The sequence below is a fragment of the Cucurbita maxima genome, unplaced genomic scaffold (assembly GCF_002738345.1).
Source record: "Cucurbita maxima cultivar Rimu unplaced genomic scaffold, Cmax_1.0 Cma_Scf00012, whole genome shotgun sequence".
NCBI lineage: Eukaryota > Viridiplantae > Streptophyta > Magnoliopsida > Cucurbitales > Cucurbitaceae > Cucurbita > Cucurbita maxima.
Window position 1 is genome coordinate 2,496,049 of NW_019272028.1, and position 19,357 is coordinate 2,515,405.

At 36.0% G+C, this 19,357-nt stretch overlaps 3 protein-coding genes across 4 annotated transcripts; 1 reads left to right on the top strand and 2 right to left on the bottom strand.

Annotated features, from left to right (window-relative positions):
• Positions 1-1,027: 1,027 nt before the first annotated feature.
• On the bottom strand, positions 1,028-4,829 carry LOC111487309 (RING-H2 finger protein ATL74-like). The gene is made up of 3 exons (XM_023134687.1): positions 4,163-4,829; positions 3,373-3,470; positions 1,028-1,624 (listed from the first exon to the last, which is right to left on the bottom strand). Exons 1-3 carry the CDS (start codon positions 4,319-4,321, stop codon positions 1,219-1,221), a joined length of 663 nt encoding a protein of 220 aa, XP_022990455.1. The 5' UTR covers positions 4,322-4,829; the 3' UTR covers positions 1,028-1,218.
• A 2,638-nt stretch (positions 4,830-7,467) lies between these two features.
• LOC111487201 lies at positions 7,468-12,472 on the bottom strand. 2 transcript variants are annotated; one of them, XM_023134505.1, is made up of 6 exons: positions 12,281-12,472; positions 12,072-12,150; positions 10,614-10,734; positions 10,103-10,533; positions 9,061-9,406; positions 7,468-8,673 (listed from the first exon to the last, which is right to left on the bottom strand). In XM_023134505.1, the coding sequence occupies exons 2-6, from the start codon at positions 12,104-12,106 to the stop codon at positions 7,714-7,716; spliced, it is 1,893 nt and encodes a 630-aa protein (XP_022990273.1). In that variant the 5' UTR covers positions 12,107-12,150; positions 12,281-12,472; the 3' UTR covers positions 7,468-7,713. The 2 variants fall into 2 exon arrangements, with proteins under 2 accessions (XP_022990273.1, XP_022990274.1); XM_023134506.1 differs by lacking the exon at positions 12,281-12,472 and having other exon boundaries at positions 12,072-12,272.
• Positions 12,473-15,810: 3,338 nt separating this feature from the next.
• Positions 15,811-18,677, top strand: LOC111487574 (cyanidin-3-O-glucoside 2-O-glucuronosyltransferase-like). The gene is made up of 4 exons (XM_023135024.1): positions 15,811-16,240; positions 16,304-16,563; positions 17,193-17,732; positions 18,433-18,677. Exons 1-4 carry the CDS (start codon positions 15,811-15,813, stop codon positions 18,628-18,630), a joined length of 1,428 nt encoding a protein of 475 aa, XP_022990792.1. The 3' UTR covers positions 18,631-18,677.
• The last annotated feature ends 680 nt before the right edge of the window (positions 18,678-19,357 follow it).

Here is a 19,357-nt window from a genome sequence, read left to right on the forward strand (position 1 = left end):
AAAAAAAAAAAAAAAAAAAAAAAAATCCCACTCCTTCCTATTTTGAAAAATAAGCTAAATTAATAATAATAATAAAAGTATGTATTTTGTCTTTCAAATATTGTTAATAATAATATAAAGAGCATTAAATAGCTGAGACGAAGAACAACTAATTAATAAATGCATATGAAAACAAGAACAGAGTCATCTCTTCCGGTGTTGTTCATAGCCCACAGGAAAGTACATCAAAACTCCATAACACAAACACCTGAAGCCACAGAATGAGACTCTAATACCATAATTTTACTAAAACTCGATAGGCTAAACCTGCTCCGACTCCTCCGAGCATGCGTTTGTACAACTACATCACCAAAACTTTCTTGTACTACGTGAGTAACTCTTACCACAAATATTATCATCTTTGAGCCTTTTCTTTCGGACTTTCCCTCGAGGTTTTAAAAACATGTATGCTAGGGAGATACTTCCACACCCTTATGAAGAATGATTCATTCTCCTCTCCAACTGATGTGAGATCTTACAATTCTCTCCCTTTTGGGGTTAGCATCCTCGCTGACCCTCGTTCCCTTCTCCAATCAATATGGGACCCCCTAATCCACCTCCCCCCCTTGAAGCCCAACATCTTTGCTGGCACACCGCCTCATGTCTATCCCCCTTCAAGACTCAACCTCCTTGTTGACTCATTGTACGGTGTCTAACGGTCCAAGCCTACCGCTAGTAAATATTGTTCTCTTTAAGTTTTTCCTTCCAGACTTCCCTCAAGGATTTTAAAATGGGAGAAGTTTTCACATCCTTATAAATAATGTTTCTTTCTCCTCGCCAACTGAGGTGAGATCTCGCAATAACAAATTCTCTGTTCTGGTCTTGGACGTTATGGTTTGGAGAAAGTGAAAATCCTATCTTTGTTGTCTGATAAAACCTCGTAAATAGTCTCTTCTATTATTTGAAGCCACTCAAAGAATAGGTTCGTGCAATTAGCTATCTATGTGTAGACAAATCGTATAGCAGGTTCATGGTGTACTTAATGTTGTGCAGAAGAAAAGAAACAAAACTGCTCAAACCAGCAACAGAGTAGTTCACTACAAGCAAGACTTATGTACAGTGGTAAATAACAAGACAGACAACCTTTCTAAGCAGATAGATAGCTAAGGACATCTACTTTTAGGACACAGCTCTCTTACCAATCCAAACTCCTATCACAAACCAACCACAGAGAAACTCTCAAGCATTTGATGGACTTTCTACATTTTTGTTTCTTGAGCCTTTACTATTCAGGTTACCTTCGGTAAACGAGGAAGCGTTCTCTATCGGATCCGCTGCTCCGTTAGCCTGATTCTCTTGGATTGGTTCCAACCCAGTGTTTTCATGGTCGCTTAATGGGAACCCATGGCAGGGATAAGCACAGACGTCTGAGTTGAGGTTGTAATGAGAGCGAATGGCTGAACTAAACAACGGTTGTAATGTTCGTTTCTTGTCTGGGACCTCGCGTAATGATGTACGACAAACTGGGCACGTCGAGTGCCGATGCAGCCATATGTCTATGCAGGTCACATGGAAGGAGTGTCCACAGTAGGGGAGAATGCGCAATAAGTCTTCACTGTGATAATCTGCTAAGCAAACTGTGCATCTGCCATTTTAAACACACAAACAAACCATTAAGCTTGGTTTTGAACCGTCTTATTCCTTCAACTTTTTCGTACCGATTCAAGAATGGTATTAGAGAGGAAGCCATTACTAAAGCACAGAAGGAGAAGAAACATCACCATGCTTATGTTTTCATGATACCTTTTACACTTCGCTAACGTCACCAATCAGTCGGTATTAGATTTTCAAATCGTAGCTCAATTGACCAAAGCATATAAACTATAAGATTACGTCCTATAGCCCTATTTTAGATGTGGGCAGCCTATTCTCTTGGCTCATGTTTTCAACAGCGCCATCAGAAACTGAAGAGAAAGTAGGAGAACTTAACCTCCCTAAAGTGCCGAACAGAGGTCCTATTTTGGAACTGTATGGTACGAAAGGGGGGAGGGCTAATAAGGCTTGATCTGTGAGTAAGTGAGAGGGCAAGTGAGATCCCACGTCGGTTGGAGATAGAAACGAAACATTTTTTATAAGAGTGTGAAAATCTCTCCATAGCAGATGCATTTTAAGACCGTAAGGCTAACGGCGATACAAAATAGGTCAAAGCAAACAATATCTGCTAGCTTGGAATACAAGACATCTGGTATAAGTGAGACCCATTTAATTAAGAGGTTCATTAGAGAGATACGAGTGGGATACAGTTCTGTAAACATGGTTAAATAGAGTAGCGAGAGGGGAGCAGGGCATCTTTTGGCAGGGGAAGAGAATAGGTGGTTATCGAGTTCGAGCTTCGCCTATATCTTTTCCTTAACCATACATGAACTAATAGAAGAGGTTCTCGAGCACGATGGGAAAGATATTTACAACAACTAGTAGATGTATTTAAGAGAGAGAAAGTGGCACTACATTAACATAGTAGCGTTCGTTCCAAACCGTACAAGATTTAACTAGTGACTCCTTTTTCCTCATCTATTGCTAAGGGCCCAGGCTGATTAAAACTATGTTTGAAGCCAACTTACCAAAATATCTCATAAAAGAATCACCATTCTACTAACTTTTAAAGATATTTATTCAAGAGGCCATCAATCACTCTCACATGCAATACCAACATGGCCCAACCTGTTTGTTCCTCCTTTTTGCTTTTCCACCTGAACAGTGTGACGGCTAAATATCTGGTTTGTGACACCTCATCCTACCACTCAATATTCACAAATGATTATGCTTAGGGAAAAACCAATCAACTACAAGATCAATTCATTTTAAGCTCATCATACTCCCTTGAGTAAAGCACTTAGTTCTCATTCTCTTTCTATTCCGTGATAATATAACAGCTCAAGCCTATCACTAGCAGATATTGTTTGCTTTGGTTCGTTATATATCGCCGTCAGCCTCACGGTTTTAAAACGCATTTGTTAGGGAGAGGTTTCCACACCCTTATAAGAAATGTTTCGTTCTCCTCTCCAACCGATGTGGGATCTCACAATCCACCTCCCTTAGGCCCATCGTCCTAGCTGGCATACCATTCGGTATCTAGCTCTGATACCATTTGTAAAAGCTCAACCCCACCGCTAGCAGATATTATCTAATATCTGACAGATAAAACCATTATACTTTACATTAAAGATCCATAATAGAATCTTATCCAATCTTATCCAGAGGAAACAAATATCATCATATGTCACTGCCAATCTGGAGGCAATTTATGATTCGTGATATATATATCAGATAAAGAGATTTTCTAGAGAAATCATGAAAACGCTGTGAGAAACTGTGAAATGAAGGAGAACATACTGAGCATTTCTCATGGATGAGAAGTATTCATCACTATACTTCTTAGTTGGAAAGTTAGCTACAACAAAAGGCTCTACACCGTGTTGTCCCCGTTCGAGCTGCAACGAGGAAATTCATTGTGTAAATAAAGAGACGTTCACAAATGAATCAGCGTAAAGCATGGGAAAAAGAACTAAAAAGAACTGCCTATAAGAACAAACAAGAATTGAGTATTCAGAGACCCTTTTTGTTCCTGTCTAACCTCTCCCAATTCATCAGTAGTTGACTAAAAGTGACAATGCAAAAAGGCTACTAAAAATGCACTAGCAGACCTACAAAAGAGAGACAACCGAGCTAAACATGATATCACAATATATGGGTCAATAATAGGTCCGGTGGTTCTTTGACTTTTTGTTTTGATTGCTTTCAAATTCAAATGGTTTTGGATCGAAGTGTAGGCCGAGTAATCTGAGATCAAAATTTAACCACATGCCTTGGTAAGTTATTGTCTCACCAACTAGCTAATCATAGAACAGAATTATATGTAACAATCTCTAAAAACGCGTGAGTTTCGCCTTTTGTAGTAGTCTCTACCGACTTCTGAGTAGTCCTTATTACAGCATATCAGAACGGAGTAAAACAACCGTATGAAATGAATGGTGAAACTACATTCAATTTGCAGAAATGCAAGAACTATAGTTCAGAGAGGCAATCAAATCCAGTTTCTAGTGAGAAATATGGCTCATGAATCAGCAGCACACGAAATGTATCAAATCTGGAAGCAAATTAAACATGAGAAAAACGAACTCACCCCGCTGAGATCGGATCTAGAAGCGACAAGGAAGGAGCGCCTTGAAGCATGGAGATGAATCCGAGCACAAACAAGCCTCGTGCAGACGAACACGATGAACAAAGTACTCACAGTGAATCCAATCACAGTCATCACCAAATTTACACCAGAAGACATCATTCTCCAAATAACCTCTTCTCCTCAAATCAAATCTCCCTTTCTGCACTAATCGAAACCTCAAATTTCTCTTCTATTGCGAACTAAAATCGCGCGAACTTCAGCAAATTCAACCACGGAAGGAGTGATTCTAATCGCATTCACGCCAAAACTAGAACGAAAACCAATTCCCATGATGAATCATTTCAAGAACACGCTCGAACACAAATCGGGAACAGAAATAAAAAGGAAAATGGGAAGTTTAATCAGATGACGACTACGAGCGAAAATCCGAGAGAAAACGATTGAAAGCATGGCGGAGGAATTGGAAATTTGCGAAAACTGAAAAGGAGAGAAGCCATTTGGAGAAATTTGAGTGCGGATTGAGAGAGAGACCCCAAGAACCCACCACCATGAGTTTTAAAATGAACTCACTGAGACAGTGGAATTGCAATACAAGTAGTGATGGGAAATGGAATCTTCTTATGATATTTAAAGAAAGAAGAATCAAATCTGTTCAGACTTTCATAGAAATTGAGCAACAGAAATGGGTGGGAAACAAATTTCAATCACTTGCCTTCATTTTATTATATGCCAAGTTGTTGTCTCCCTGAATCTAAAGAACTGCTAATCATGCTTTCAAAATGATTAAACATTGCATTTTGATTCAAATAAACTAATGAATTCATAATTTATTGTGTTTATCTCTTAGAACATGCTTAAGTGTTAACTCTAAGTCAAACACTTGCTTTTTAAGGCAAGAAAATTACTAAGTTCATCCCCATCTTAATTTCTTCTCCTTAAATAAAAAGTCGAAGAACTATATATATCATGAGAAAAATGTTGGTTTTTTAGACCTTAATCTCAAATTAATTAATTAATTAATGTTTTGATGATAACAATCATTCACTAATACACCGTTAGGGAATAAGAATTTGAACTTTTTTTTTCTTCAATCATAGCTAAAACGAAGAAGTTATAGTCGAAAAGAAGTTATAGTCGAAACTGTTAGACGAACACGACTCTCGTCATTCCCTAAATTAACCGATGTGGGACTGTGGGACTTTTATCATCCATTAACCGATGTGGGACTGTGGGACTTTTATCATCCCCCTCGAACAAAGCACGCCTCCCCTTAATCGAGGCTTGACTCCTCCTTTGGAGTCTTAGTCATTCTTTGTTCGACATTCGAGGATTTGTCAATCTATTGGTACGGCTAAGTTTAGGGCATGACTCTGATACCATGTTAGACGAACACGACTCTCCACAATGGTATGATATTGTCCACTTTGAGCATAAGCTCTCATGGCTTTGCTTTGGGCTTCCCAAAAAGGTCTCATACCAATGGAGAGTGTATTCTTAGATTATAAACCCATGATCATTCCCTAAATTAACCGATGTGGGACTTTTATCATCCAACAGAAACAAGATACCCAAAAACCGATCCAACAAAAAACCCCCAAATGACGATACCTACAAAAAAAAAAAAATAATAATAATAATAATAATTAAATAACGAGTTTGCAACTTTTGAGCTAAAGGGTCATTGATTTTGAAGCTTAAACTAAAACTTTTCCAAAGTATAAATTTCAATTATAGGCAAAATACTTTTGTATTTATGTCCCTCCAAAAATGGCAAATTGTGTTTATTTAAAATTTTACTTTAAAAGAATGATCTAATCATAAAAAATCTATTTTTATTGTACCTATATGCAAAAAGTGAAACTACTTTGCTATACATATATATATATATATATATAAAGTCTTTTTTTTTTTTCAAATTAATTAAAATATTACCGTCTAATTATCCATATATAGATAAAAACTATTTATTAATACTAAAGAAAGTTTATAATTATTTTTTAAATATATTTTTAAACATTAATTTTATATTTAACTTCTATTTTTAAACTTTCTAAAAAAAATTTAGAGGTAATTTTGATTTTTTTTTTAAATTAAAGACAAAGTATATAATACTATATATTATTTATTTATTGTGGGTGGAAAAGTAACTTTATATTTGGGTCTAATCATGTTTACGAATGAGTGCTTTCCCAAGTTGACAATGTCAATATCAAAAAATAAAAATAAAAATAATAATGATAGATTTTATTTTTTTAAAAAAATATTATTGTGCATCAAAAGTTGATTTATTTATTTTATAAGAAATATTTCTATTTAATAAAAGGGAAAATAAAGATATATTTATCTGTACTAAAAAAACAAAATTAGAAATAAAATATTTTGCAAAGGTTAAAAAAAATTAAAAAAAAAATAAATATTTAAAAAATGTAAGACCATCCATCCAATAAGCTATGATGTAATACGACATCGTTTGTCAAAAATATCTTTACAAATTAGTGCTTTGTTTTATATTTTAAAAAACAAGTTTATAACAAAGCATAAAAGTTACTTTCAATCATGCCCCTTTGGGTATTCATTCCCCTTTACATTAAAGTTTTATTTTTTCGTTTCAAAATTATGAACTTGAAAACTAACCATATAACTCGAGGTCTTAAAAATGTTTTTACTGTGGTAAAAGGTGTACTTTTTGTCTCGTGTTAGCACGACATTTTAATTAATGAGAGTAGCTAATAAACGTTGACGGGTTTGTATTTTAGCTAACGTCCCCATAAACACATTCTTTCTACTTCTATCTTTTCTTAATTTCAATTAGACAATGATACGGTCAGTTTGCAACCAGAAAACATAAGATTGCTCACTAAATTTCACACAAATATAAGAAGAAGAAAAAAACTGAATATAAGTTCAGTTTGAGAATTAACCCGAACATAGTTTTAACTAGTTAAGGCATATACACTAAATCGAGAGGTTAGAGGTTCAAGTCCTACCTTGTTGAACTAAAAAAAAAGTTACGTTCAAGAAGTCAGAATACACCTACCAAACTAATCAGACACAAAGTATATGAGAAAACCTAGTGGTAAGGGGGTCCTAGAACGGGTTGAAACCTCTCGACCAAAGATTTGATAACTTAAAACTCTGGTTGTCTCATTGAGCTATGGAGCTATCCTTGAACGGGCAAGGTTTTCCTAAAGACTTGACAACATAGAACACGAACGTATATACCGTAATTGTTAGGCAAGTCCGACCCGATACCCTAGCTATCAAAAGAAAAAACAAACACAAGCAATCTCCAGCAGAATCTTAGGGAACTCATGAACATCTGATGACATAGAATTTGATGTAAACAAATAATCCTCAGTACAAATGAGTATAGGATTCAAATCATCAAATAGTTTATTTGAATATGGAAAGTTGAGAGTAAAATAAGCAGAACAACTTCAACTTACAGTATGATACAAGGGCGGCCAAATCTCCTCTCAAGGCCAATTTCCTTCTAGCCTCCTAGCCATCCTCCTGGAACCTGAAATGTTTCACGTCAATACTACAAGTAACTATCTATACATATTTGGCCTAAACTGATCATCATAGAATGAATATTGGTTGGGCGGAGGCATTTCTGCGGTCCGACCCGGAAAAGTTCTTAAAAAAGTGTCGTTATGATGAACGCTTGATGAAACTGGACGTGATGGATCAAAATGAGGCTTCTGGCTTGGATTTTTCCATCTATTCTCAGGAAAATAGTTGGTTAGAAACCCATCTCGTGCGAAACCCGTACTAGTGTGGTGGTTGCTGTTGTGTAAACGAGCGTCTCTTAGAAAACTCGATCTATCCTCCATTTCGTGACCGGGGAAAATTTGAACACTGTCACCAGGATAACGAGTAGTTGTCAATCTTAACAGAGAATTCGAACCTGGGAAATTCGTTTGACTTGAAGCTTCAGCAGCATAGTCAGTTGGAAGCCTGAAGAGCCCTGCACATCCAACAGGGATGTCTAACCTATCCCCAGCTTTTGGATCAGAATGGGATCCAAAGGGTACTTGGTTGATTTTCTTTGTTAGTGATAGCTTCGCTTGTTTAAGGGCATCTAGGACACTATTTAACGCAGGCGGTTCGTGTGGCACCAATGCATATAGATCATTGGTATGGTACGGAGTTTCTTGGCTATGGATACCGGCATCACCATGAGATACTAATGGCCTGGCCGGGATCCCACGACTGAGTTCGGAGGTACGTGAAGGTTCTTCTTGGCATTGATTCACGTTAGCCATAGGAAAGGTAAATTCTTCGAGTGACCGTGAAGTAGAAACACTATTCGTGTTCTGATCCTGCACGTCTTCCACATCAGCACACCGAGATGGGCCAAGCATATTGGGCGGAGCTCGAGACGAACCTCTAGAGACACAATCTACTGCAACCTGCATTTTTGGCTCATCAGATAGATTTGGAGCTTGAGCCCTGATCTCGTCCCTTTCCTCAGTGATATCTGAATGGTTTCCAGGGTCACAAGAATCCTACATAAGCAATGAATTAAAAGAGAAGAATTAGTTCATACAACAATGTAATTTGGTCAAAACCAGAGGCAATGTTCTAACATTTGCAGACTAGGACAAGGACAAAGACATTTTAGATGGACATGCGATCATCGTAAAGCGGGTAATATTCGTACTCTTCTCATGAGGATTAAAATTTATTTTCGGTTTTTTTAACACGGAACAACTTCTCATGGATATCTCGAAAAGGAATAAAAGTTTAGGAATACGAATGTCGAGAACTAATAACTACTTCAGATCTTCCAAAGAAAACCGAGAACAAATCACGGACACAAGGGATTCAAATGCAACAATATCAGAAAGCTTCTCAATACCAAAAAGAAATAATCAGTTTCTGATGGAACATACTGGAGTACTGTTGTTATTTTCTCTGAACTTCTCTTCCCATTCTCTTTGGGCCTTTTCCATTGCTTCATATTGATCAATGAGTTGTGCTTGACATTTCAATGCCTTCTCCATATCGTTTACGTTTTTATACCCATCTAAATCGTGATCTCGATCTTTAGTTCCTACGTTACCATAAACTTCAGAAGAACCTGAGCGTGTTTTTTCGTGAAGTTCATAGCCATCTCTCAATATCTTGTGCCCGTTTACAGAGAAATTCCGAGAGTCTTCTGAACAAGTAGACGGTGCAATCTCTAGAGAACAATCCACGGACGCCTCCGATTTGAGCTCTTGCTCCCCAGCTAGTGGTCTGGTATGCAAAAATACGAATCAATATCAAGTACAATGTTCAGGGAGTGTTCAAAACTCTACATTTATTTGGCACTAAATCTAATCATTGAATTACACTTTTAAGGATCTATGGCATAGTAGAAGAAGCCAACTATCATCTATCACACCTATGTGATAAGCCAAACAGGCCTACTAAGGAGAGGTTTCCACACTTTTATAAAAAATGTTTCGTTCTCCTCTCTAACCGATGCGGGATCTCACAATCCACCCTCATTCGGGGCCCAGCGTCTTCGCTGACACTCACCCGGTGTTTGGCTCTAATACCATTTGTTACAGCCCAAGCCCACAGCTAGCAGATATTGTCCTCTTTGGGTTTTTCCTTCTGGGCTTCCCCTCAAAGTTTTAAAACGCATCTACTAAGGAGAGGCTTCCAAACTCTTATAAAAAATGTTTTGTTCCCCTCTCCAACCGATGTGGGATCTCACATGCACATTCTGCAACAGGGCAGCAAAAAATCCAGATTATGAGTCATAGAGGTGCCATTTCGCAAGTTTGCGTTGGAAAATGTGAGACAAGTGATGATCCAACTCAGCAATAAGGAAAATAGACACTCGAAAATTCCATTAAGTTTCCAAGAACAATGGTCTATGGCCTTACAGATGATCCAAGAAGAAATTCCACAAACAGAGGACGGAAATAAACAGCTTAAGCATACCTCGCATCTCTACGTTTTATCTGGCGACACGATCTTCCAAGTTGGTGTTTTGGTGAAGAAGAACCAATAGAAGCGAAACCGCTTCGACTTCTTACAGAGATTTTTTTGTACTTCTCACGAGTACGTGGTGAATCCTTGCGTCCTTTCCAAGACAGGCTTCCACCTAGCACTGGAGAAGTATCAATATTAGAACCTGCATATTCTTCACGTTCATTTCTCCTTCGTATTGAACTCGAGTTCATGTCGTCTCTTGCGGGGTCATTCCCAACTTTCGATTCACACAGTGTTTCATGGTCCGAGTTCGAATCAAATGTCTCAGAAATATCGCTAACCCCGTTATCTTCTAAAATGGAAAGCACATCTGCTGTGGCCTTTTCAGCCATTTTTCTTTGAAGAGTAATGATCTTTAGCTGCTCCTCCAGTTCTGCAACCTACAGTAAACAAACATATTTCCAGATCAAACACATAAGACAGAAACCAAAGAAAGCCGACGAAAAAAGAAACACTGAACTCTTTTTGCTAGTTCATCAGCTCTTTGTCTTGCACTTTTTGAAACAGATCGTTCCGATAGAAGTCGAGCACGAAGAAACTCGATAGTCATTGAAGTTGTGTCCTCCACACCAGGGACAGTCCTGATGACCAATGATCATTAAAACAAGCGCAAACCAAGGAGAGAAGCACTTCAGCATTTAACCATAACCAAACATACTGCCAGAATACGTTTACAGTTCATTTCATGATAACCATAAAATTGTGTGATGTTTTTATAAACATTAATTTAGAGAAATTGCATTTGATCTAAATCTAAGACAGAAACCTTAAGTTTCCATTTCTATCGTGTATATGTCTCATCAAGTAAATTTCACTTCTAAGTTTCCCCTCAAGGTATTTTAATACGTGTCTATTAGAAAGAAGTTTCCACACCCTTATAAAGAATGTTTTGTTCCCCCCTAAGTTTTCCCTCAAGGTTTTAATACGCGTCTGTTAGAAAGAAGTTTCCACACCCTTATAAAGAATGTTTTGTTCCCCCCTCGAATGCACTTGTTCCTCTGAAACCATTGTAACAGCCCAAGCCCACCGCTTGTGAAATCTCACAATCCACCCTCTTCAGGGCCTAGCGTCTTCACTGGCACTTGTTCTTCTTAAACCATTGTAATAGTCCAAGCTCACCGCTAGTTGATGTTGTCCACTTTCGGTTTTCCCTTCCAGGCTTCCCCTTAGGGTTTTAAAACGCGTCTGCTAGGGAGAGGTTCCCACACCCTTATAAAAAATGTTTCGTTCCCTTCTCCAACCGATGTGGGATCTCACAAACCACCCCCCTTTAGGGCCTAATTTCCTCATTGACACTCGTCCTTCTAATACCATTTGTAACAACCCAAGCCCACCGCTAGCATATATTGTTCTCTTTGGGCTTTCTCTTTCTTCACCCTTATAAAGAATGTTTTGTTCTCCTCTCTAACCCATGTAGGATCTCACAATTCACCCCCTTCGAGGCCCAGCGTCTTCACTGACACTCGTTCCTCTAATACCATTTGTAACAACCCAAGCTCACCGCTACCATATATTGTCTTCTTTAGGCTTTCCCTTCCGGACTTCTCCTCAAGGTTTTAAAACAGGTCTGCTAGGGAGAGTTTTCCACACTCGTATAAAGAATGCTTCGTTCCCTAATCCAACCGTTGTGGGATCTCACAATTACTCTATCTCTAGAGTATGGAAACAACTAATTCATATTCCAGAATCATATAAAAAAAAACTACTCAACATCTAGTAAATCCAATCTTAAGTACTTGTTCGAGATCAAACCGCCTATCACTGGCTACACAAGCTCAAATTATAACGAAAAACTTAGAACAAGACATAGACAAGCACTAAAACAAAACCCACGAACTAAAAAATCACTTCAAACACTGAAAATCAGAGCCAAAAACAGATTAACTACGAGAATTAAAGATATCCAGATGAGCCTCACCTCGGATCTTGCTGATCCTGATCGAGATTCTCCATTATCTAATTGATAAAAACAAATTCCGCCTCGAACTTTCCAGTTTCTACACAGATGGAAGAGAAGAACAAAACGAATTGCTATGAACTCAGCATCAAAAACAGAACAATTGAGCAGAACAGAAATGAAAGACTCAGAGAAAATTGGAAGAAGAGATTTAAGAAACCCATGCTGACCTCAAAAGGAAGCTTCCATGAACCCTAACATAGACTTTTACTTTCACTGTGAGAGGAGGAGGTGAGAATGGTAGACAAATTCCATTACCACGACCGTTCGATTGAGCATCGATGGGACCTAAAAATCAACAGCATTCCTGAATGTTTGGGTCCGATTTGCTCGAAACACTGTCCTCTGCAATTGAAGCACATTAAAGATGCTGACGAAAGCAGTAACATTTTCTACCAATTTTATTTACATATTAAACTGTTAGTAATTATATTTAAATAATTAAAAAAATAGTATTAACACACTCTACTCTTATAAATAAAAATTAAAAAAATAATTATCGTCAAGTTCATGCCTATTTTTAAAACGTTCCCTAAATATAATAAAAGTTATTTTTTTATGTGGAGGTCGAATTTTCTATCCCCGTTTATTTAAAACCTATTACATTAACAATTAAAATCTTATAAATCTCAAATATTAAATATTCACAAGTCACAGTGTATCATTTACAAACATCAAATATTTTTAATTTTCATGATAATTTTCAAGTAAGAGTTGAGTTGGATTGTAACACTATTTTCAAATTAACCGGATGAAAAAAATATCAACTTGTGAACCCTGATGTTCAAAAAATTTAACCTAAATCCAACCAAATTTGTATGGTTTAGACTGGGTAGAGTCAATTTAGTTGGATTTTCGAGTCATATCAACATATTTATTATTTATTCGTTCTATTTTATTTTAATAAATCGAATAAAATATTAATTATCGTTCTTTTAAAATAATAATATTATTATAGTGAGAAAATGCAAATGAATTTTAAACTTCAAAAATCAAACTTAAGAAAGCAATCAACGTTAGAGTGACTTTTACGCAATTAAAATTTCACATCAATTATGACCAAAAAAAAAAAAAAAAAAACCTAAAAAATGATAGAACCAAAAATTATTTAATTATTATTTTAATTTAAATACTATGTTTAATTATTATTTTAATTAAGTTTTGATGGCGTAGATATTTCGTAAATATTTTGGTATAATATATTTTGTAAATTAAATCTGATTTAGTAAACCAAAACCATATATACCAGTGCTCTCAAGATGTACTTTCTTCATTCTATGCATTCTCTTATAGTACATAGTCAATTAATAAAATATTCAGTCAACATTCTTTATTGAATTTTCTCTCTCCTATTTCATCTTGTAGATTGTGTGCGTTGTTGAGCGATCCTAACGGTCTCTCTTCCCTCTAAGACATCTTTAACTTTAAGTCCGTTTTAGATGGTTGAATACGAAGAATATATTAAAATAATTATTTTAAAAATTATATTTTAAGAGTTGAGTAATTAAAATAAATTTAAAGACAAAATCACATTTGTAAAGGGAGATTGCTAAAAAAAACGACCATAAAGGACAAAATAACAATACAAAGAGAATTTTTCATTGTTTTCTCCTTCCTTTGTTGATAGAGTCAACCGAGTAAATTCAACAACACCGACTTCTGAAGTTTGATCCGAGTTACAAATGTACACGTGGAACTACCTAGCTGGCCCATGTGGTCGTATCGTATTTCGACACGTGTCAATGCCATGCAACATATTTAAAAAATTGCAATATTTCTTACCCATTTTATGAGTGTTCAATAGTTAAAATGAGATTTATTCCATAAAAGACACAGATAAGTAAATAAAAATTAATTGAAATTTAATCTTTGTAAGATCGCCAATATATCAAACCGCTAGCTGATATTGTCTTTTTTTATAAATTATGTTGTAACGGCCTAGATCCATCGCTAACAGATATTGTTCTCTTTCCTCTTTCGGGCTTCCCCTCCAGAGAAGGTTTCCACCCGGTGTTTTGTTTTCATCCCAAGCCGATGTGGGACATCACAATCCACCCTATTTGGACTTAGCATCTTTATTGGCACACCACCTCATGTTTACGTCCCAGATCCACCTCTAGCAGATATTGTCCTATTTGGACTTTCCCTTTCGGGATTCCCCTCAAAGCTTTTAAACGGTCTACTAGGAGAAGGTTTCCACTCGCTTATAAAATTATGTTTTGTTTTCCTCTCCAACTAATATAGGACATCACATATGTTGAACAAATTCGAGACTAAATTTATAAGGTAATACATCGAAACAAATTAATAGTTTTACGATTCTCGAAAGACAACATTATGGTCGGAACAAACTCTAGTTTCACATTTCTCAAAACCCGACATTATGATGTCATCATTATCACCTTTGTCCTTAACCCAATCCCTTTTGCCTTAAATCTCATAACCCAAACTGTTAAGGATATTTAGTAATAAATTATAGTTTACCATATATATTATATTTGATATTTTATTATAAGGCAAATATCTAATATTTGCTTTATTATCATACGTATCTTTCCATTTATTGTTATTTCCATTTATTACTATTTCCATATCCTTGTAATTCATTTGATTATAAATAAGATAACTTTCACACCATTTAGGTGTGGTGGATTAATCAAACATTAACATGGTATCAGAGCCCTTTCGGTTTAACAACCCTGATCCTTTCTTTTCAATGGCTTTTGAATTCTCTAATCTTCTTCTCCACCACCCCTGCTGGTTTTGACGCCACAGGGGCAGTCTTCATGGCTGCCGTAGTCGGAGTCGATTGATTACTCTTCGGCTCCACCCTATTGACCTCCAAATCACCTTTCGTCATACTCTGTACATACAACCTTACCTTTTCCAACCCAATCGGTTTTCCCCTTGGCCAATATAGTCTCTCTCATTTTCTTCCCAATCAACCTTCATCCTTCACATAAACTCTAACCTAAACCTATCAACCTTTTGCAGAGATTTACCTTCGGAATCTGGGTGCCGCACTGGCCTATTCGCCAACCAAGTTGCCGCCGCCCTTCCTGCCAAAATTGGCTTCTTCGCCCGATGAGGCGACTCTTCCGACTGCCCTTCTCGCCAAAATTGGCTCCTTCGCCCAATGTGGCGACTCTTCTGGCTTCAACATTGTCTTTGTCCCTTGCTCTAGGTTTCCCCTTCTACTTCTTGGGGTTAGAAATATTCTCACCAGAGCCAAGGCAGCATCGTCGCTAAGCGACAATCTCTCTTCATGGGTTAGACATATTCTCGCCGAAGCCAAGGCAGCATCGCCGCTGAGCGGCGATCCCTCTGCAATTTTTGATGGCCAAGAACCGGGTTGTTAGCATCTTCATGAAAAGTGTTTCTCAACCTCTTTGATTTTTTCAGATTCAAGCTTCACGTTCGTTTAAATCCGACGCTTAGCTTGCGGTGGGGTGTTAAGGATATTTAGTAATAAATTATAGTTTACCATATATATTATATTTGATATTTTATTATAAGGCAAATATCTAATATTTGCTTTATTATCATACGTATCTTTCCATTTATTGTTATTTCCATTTATTACTATTTCCATATCCTTGTAATTCATTTGATTATAAATAAGATAACTTTCACACCATTTAGGTGTGGTGGATTAATCAAACATTCACACAAACCAAAAAAAATAAAATAACTTGAAATTATGGAAAGCAATAGACATGGCAAAACGAGCGTTTTGATGCTCCCATGGCTGGCTCACGGCCATGTCTCGCCGTTCTTCGAGCTCGCCAAATCCCTCCGCCGTAGAAACTTCCACATATACTTCTGTTCCACCTCCATAATTCTCAACTCAATCCAACCAAACCTCACTCGAGATCTCTTCTCCGATATCGAGCTCGTCGAGCTAAAGTTACCGACGTCATCCGACCTCCCACAATACTGCCACACTACCGCCGGCCTCCCGCCCCATCTCATGTTCTCGCTTAAGCAAGCTTTCGACTCAGCCGCCTCCGCCTTCAGCATCATCCTCCATAACTTGAACCCGGACTTGGTCATCTATGATTTCTTGCAACCATGGGCACCTGCCGTGGCTCGATCATCTCATATTCCCGCCGTCATGTTCCAACCTACGGGTAAGTTCAGTCGTTAAATTTATTACCGTCATGTATTAGATACAAATTTGAAAGTTTTTACAGGCGCGCTTATGGCGGCTATGGTGAAGTACGAGTTGGAGTATCCAGGCTCGAATTTGAGCTCGATATTCCCGGAGATTCGGCTCACCGAGTACGAGATTAAACAGGTGAAGAACTTGTTTAGATCATCAGTGAATGATGCGAGGGATGAAGAAAGGATTAAGGAATGTAATGAGAGATCGTGTGGTATGATTTTGGTGAAATCATTCAGAGAAATTGAAGGCAAATATATTGATTTTCTCTCTATTTTGCTGCGGAAGAAGGTTTGTAATTTCCATTAAATTTCACTTAATATTCTTATTTAAAAATTGTATTTGTTTTTTTTTATATATTTTTTTTATTTTTGTTAAGAAAATATTTGAATTTTTGGATAAATTGTAAGAACAAATATATATATATATTTTAATTTTTTAAAATTTGACTTAATTTTTTAAAAAATTGATAAGTAAATTTAATTTTACATAATAAAAAAGTTAAAAAAAATTAAAGCTCTATCGAATAATCATTTAATTTTTAAAAATTAAGTTTATAAATAAGTTTTCGTATTTTATTATCTACTTTTATATATATCAAAATTTAAAAAATAAAATAAAAAGATAAGTATCAATTTTAAAAATAAAAAATTAATTAATGTTTTAGCTTTCAAATCAATTATATTAAATTTGTTTTTTTAATTTTTATTTAGATTTTACTTTATATTACTATTTTTATGTACATCAAATTATTTAATGAAAATGGTAATAAAAATAATAATGAAGTTTATTTGTCAATTAATAATAAAATAAATTAAAAAGTTAGTAAAAATAAATTAAAAATCAAGAGATTGAATGAAAATAGTAATAAATTCACATGAAATTAATTTGTTTTTTTTTTTTTAATTACGGGTAATTAGGTGGTTCCAGTGGGTCCATTAGTTCAAGAACCGGAAAACGACGTCGTATCAGGAAGTAGATTCGAAAAATGGCTAAACAAAAAAGAGGACTCATCTTGCTTACTCGTGTCATTCGGTAGCGAGTTCTACTTATCCAAAGAAGACATGGAAGAAATCGCTTATGGGCTCGAGCTTAGCCACGTGGACTTCATATGGGTGGTGAGGTTTCCGGTAGCCGGTGGAGGAGAGAGAAAGAAGAACGTTGAAGAAGAACTCCCTAAAGGGTTTCTAGAGAGAGTTAGAGAGAGAGGGATGGTGGTGGAAGGGTGGGTCCCACAAGCTCAGATTTTGAAACACCGTACCACCGGCGGCTTCCTCAGCCATTGTGGGTGGAGCTCCGTCATGGAGAGCATCAAGTTCGGTGTCCCGATCATCGCCGCCCCAATGCAGCTCGACCAACCGTTGAATGCTAGGTTGGTCGAGTGGCTCGATGCCGGTGTCGTCATCGAAAGAGACAATGGTCGCCTCCACCATCAAGAAGTGGCCAGAGTTGTCAAAGAGGTTAGTTCCTTGTGTCTAATAGATCATTAAATTATTTAATAAAAATATTATTTACCTATCTTCGGTATGCTTTATCATTAGATGTATGACCTACGAAGTTAGAAGCTCGAGAATTGGTTAACCCCTTTTAAAGTTGAATCCCAAGATACAAACATTCCAGTCAATTCAGCATTTCATCGGAAAATTTAACCTAAATTTAATATCATGTTCATATTCATAACACTCTCTATAATAGCTTAAGCTCACTGCTACCAGATATTGTCTTTTTTGAGTTTTTCTTTTCAAGCTTCCCCTCAAAGTTTTAAAACGATTTGTTAGGGAGAAGTTTCCACATACTTATAAAGAATGTTTCGTTTTCCTCCTCAACCGAAGTGAGATCTTACAATCCACTCCCTTCAGGGTCCAAGTTTTCACACTCTTACAAACAAGGTTTAGTTCTCTCCCCAACTAATCTGAATTTCACTATAATCTTCCATACATTGGTTGGGGAGGAGAACAAAACACCTAATATAAGGGTGTAGAAACCTTCTCCTAGGAGATAGTTTTAAAGCTTTGAGGGGAAGTCTAAAGAAGACAATATCTGCTAGCGATAGATTTGGGCCGTTACATTAGCTCTTTCCCATCGAATGGGATCTCATACTCTCGAACACAGGTGATTATCGGTATTAATTTTGGTATCTTATTGGTTATTCTTAATAAGGTAATGGTAGAGAAGATGGGAGAGAGAGTAAGGAAGAAGGTAAAGGAGTTTGCAGAGATGTTGAAGAAGAAAGGTGATGAAGAGATGGACATGGTGGTGGAAGAGCTGGTGAAGCTTTGCAAGAGGAACAAGGAAGATAATTTACAGAGCCATTGGTGTAGACCCGCCATTGATAGCCATTTTTGTGAACCTCGATGATGATGCTACCGCAACCGACACGGGACCTTTTTGCAAATACGACAATTAGCAAGGACTAGCTTAATAAAATTAGAAGTTCTTTTTGTTAATACGAGTTGAATCGAATATTTTAATAATCTATCAAATATATTTTACATTTAAAAAAAAAAACTACCAAATTTATTAGACATAAAATTAAATTATAAAATAATTTAAATTAATTAAATAACTAGACAAAAAATTCGAATTTATTATTTTATTACATATAAATTTAATGAAAATTTTTAAATAAAGATATTTTAAATATTATTGGAAAGTAAAAAAAAAAAAAAAAATAGAGGTAATTAATTGTTCCATAGTTATTATTATGTATTTATTGAATTAAAAATAATTTATTTATGAGATGAAGTTATGATTTAATAAAATAAATATTTATTTTAGGACGATTATTGAAAATATTGAAGCTTTTAATTGTAAAAATATTAATTAATTGTCGATGTTAATAATATTTTTGAAAAGTAATTAAAAAAATAAAAAATTATTTACATTTTAAACAAATTTAAATACTTATTATTAGTATAATCTTCACATTAATTATAGTTCATTACTATTTATGTCGACTCATGAAAAAAAAAATACCGATATAAATTTAATGCATTGTTCAAAACAAAATAATTTTATAAATATCGACTTTATCACGTGGAATTTACATTTTATTCAGGAGAATATATATGTATGTATATATATA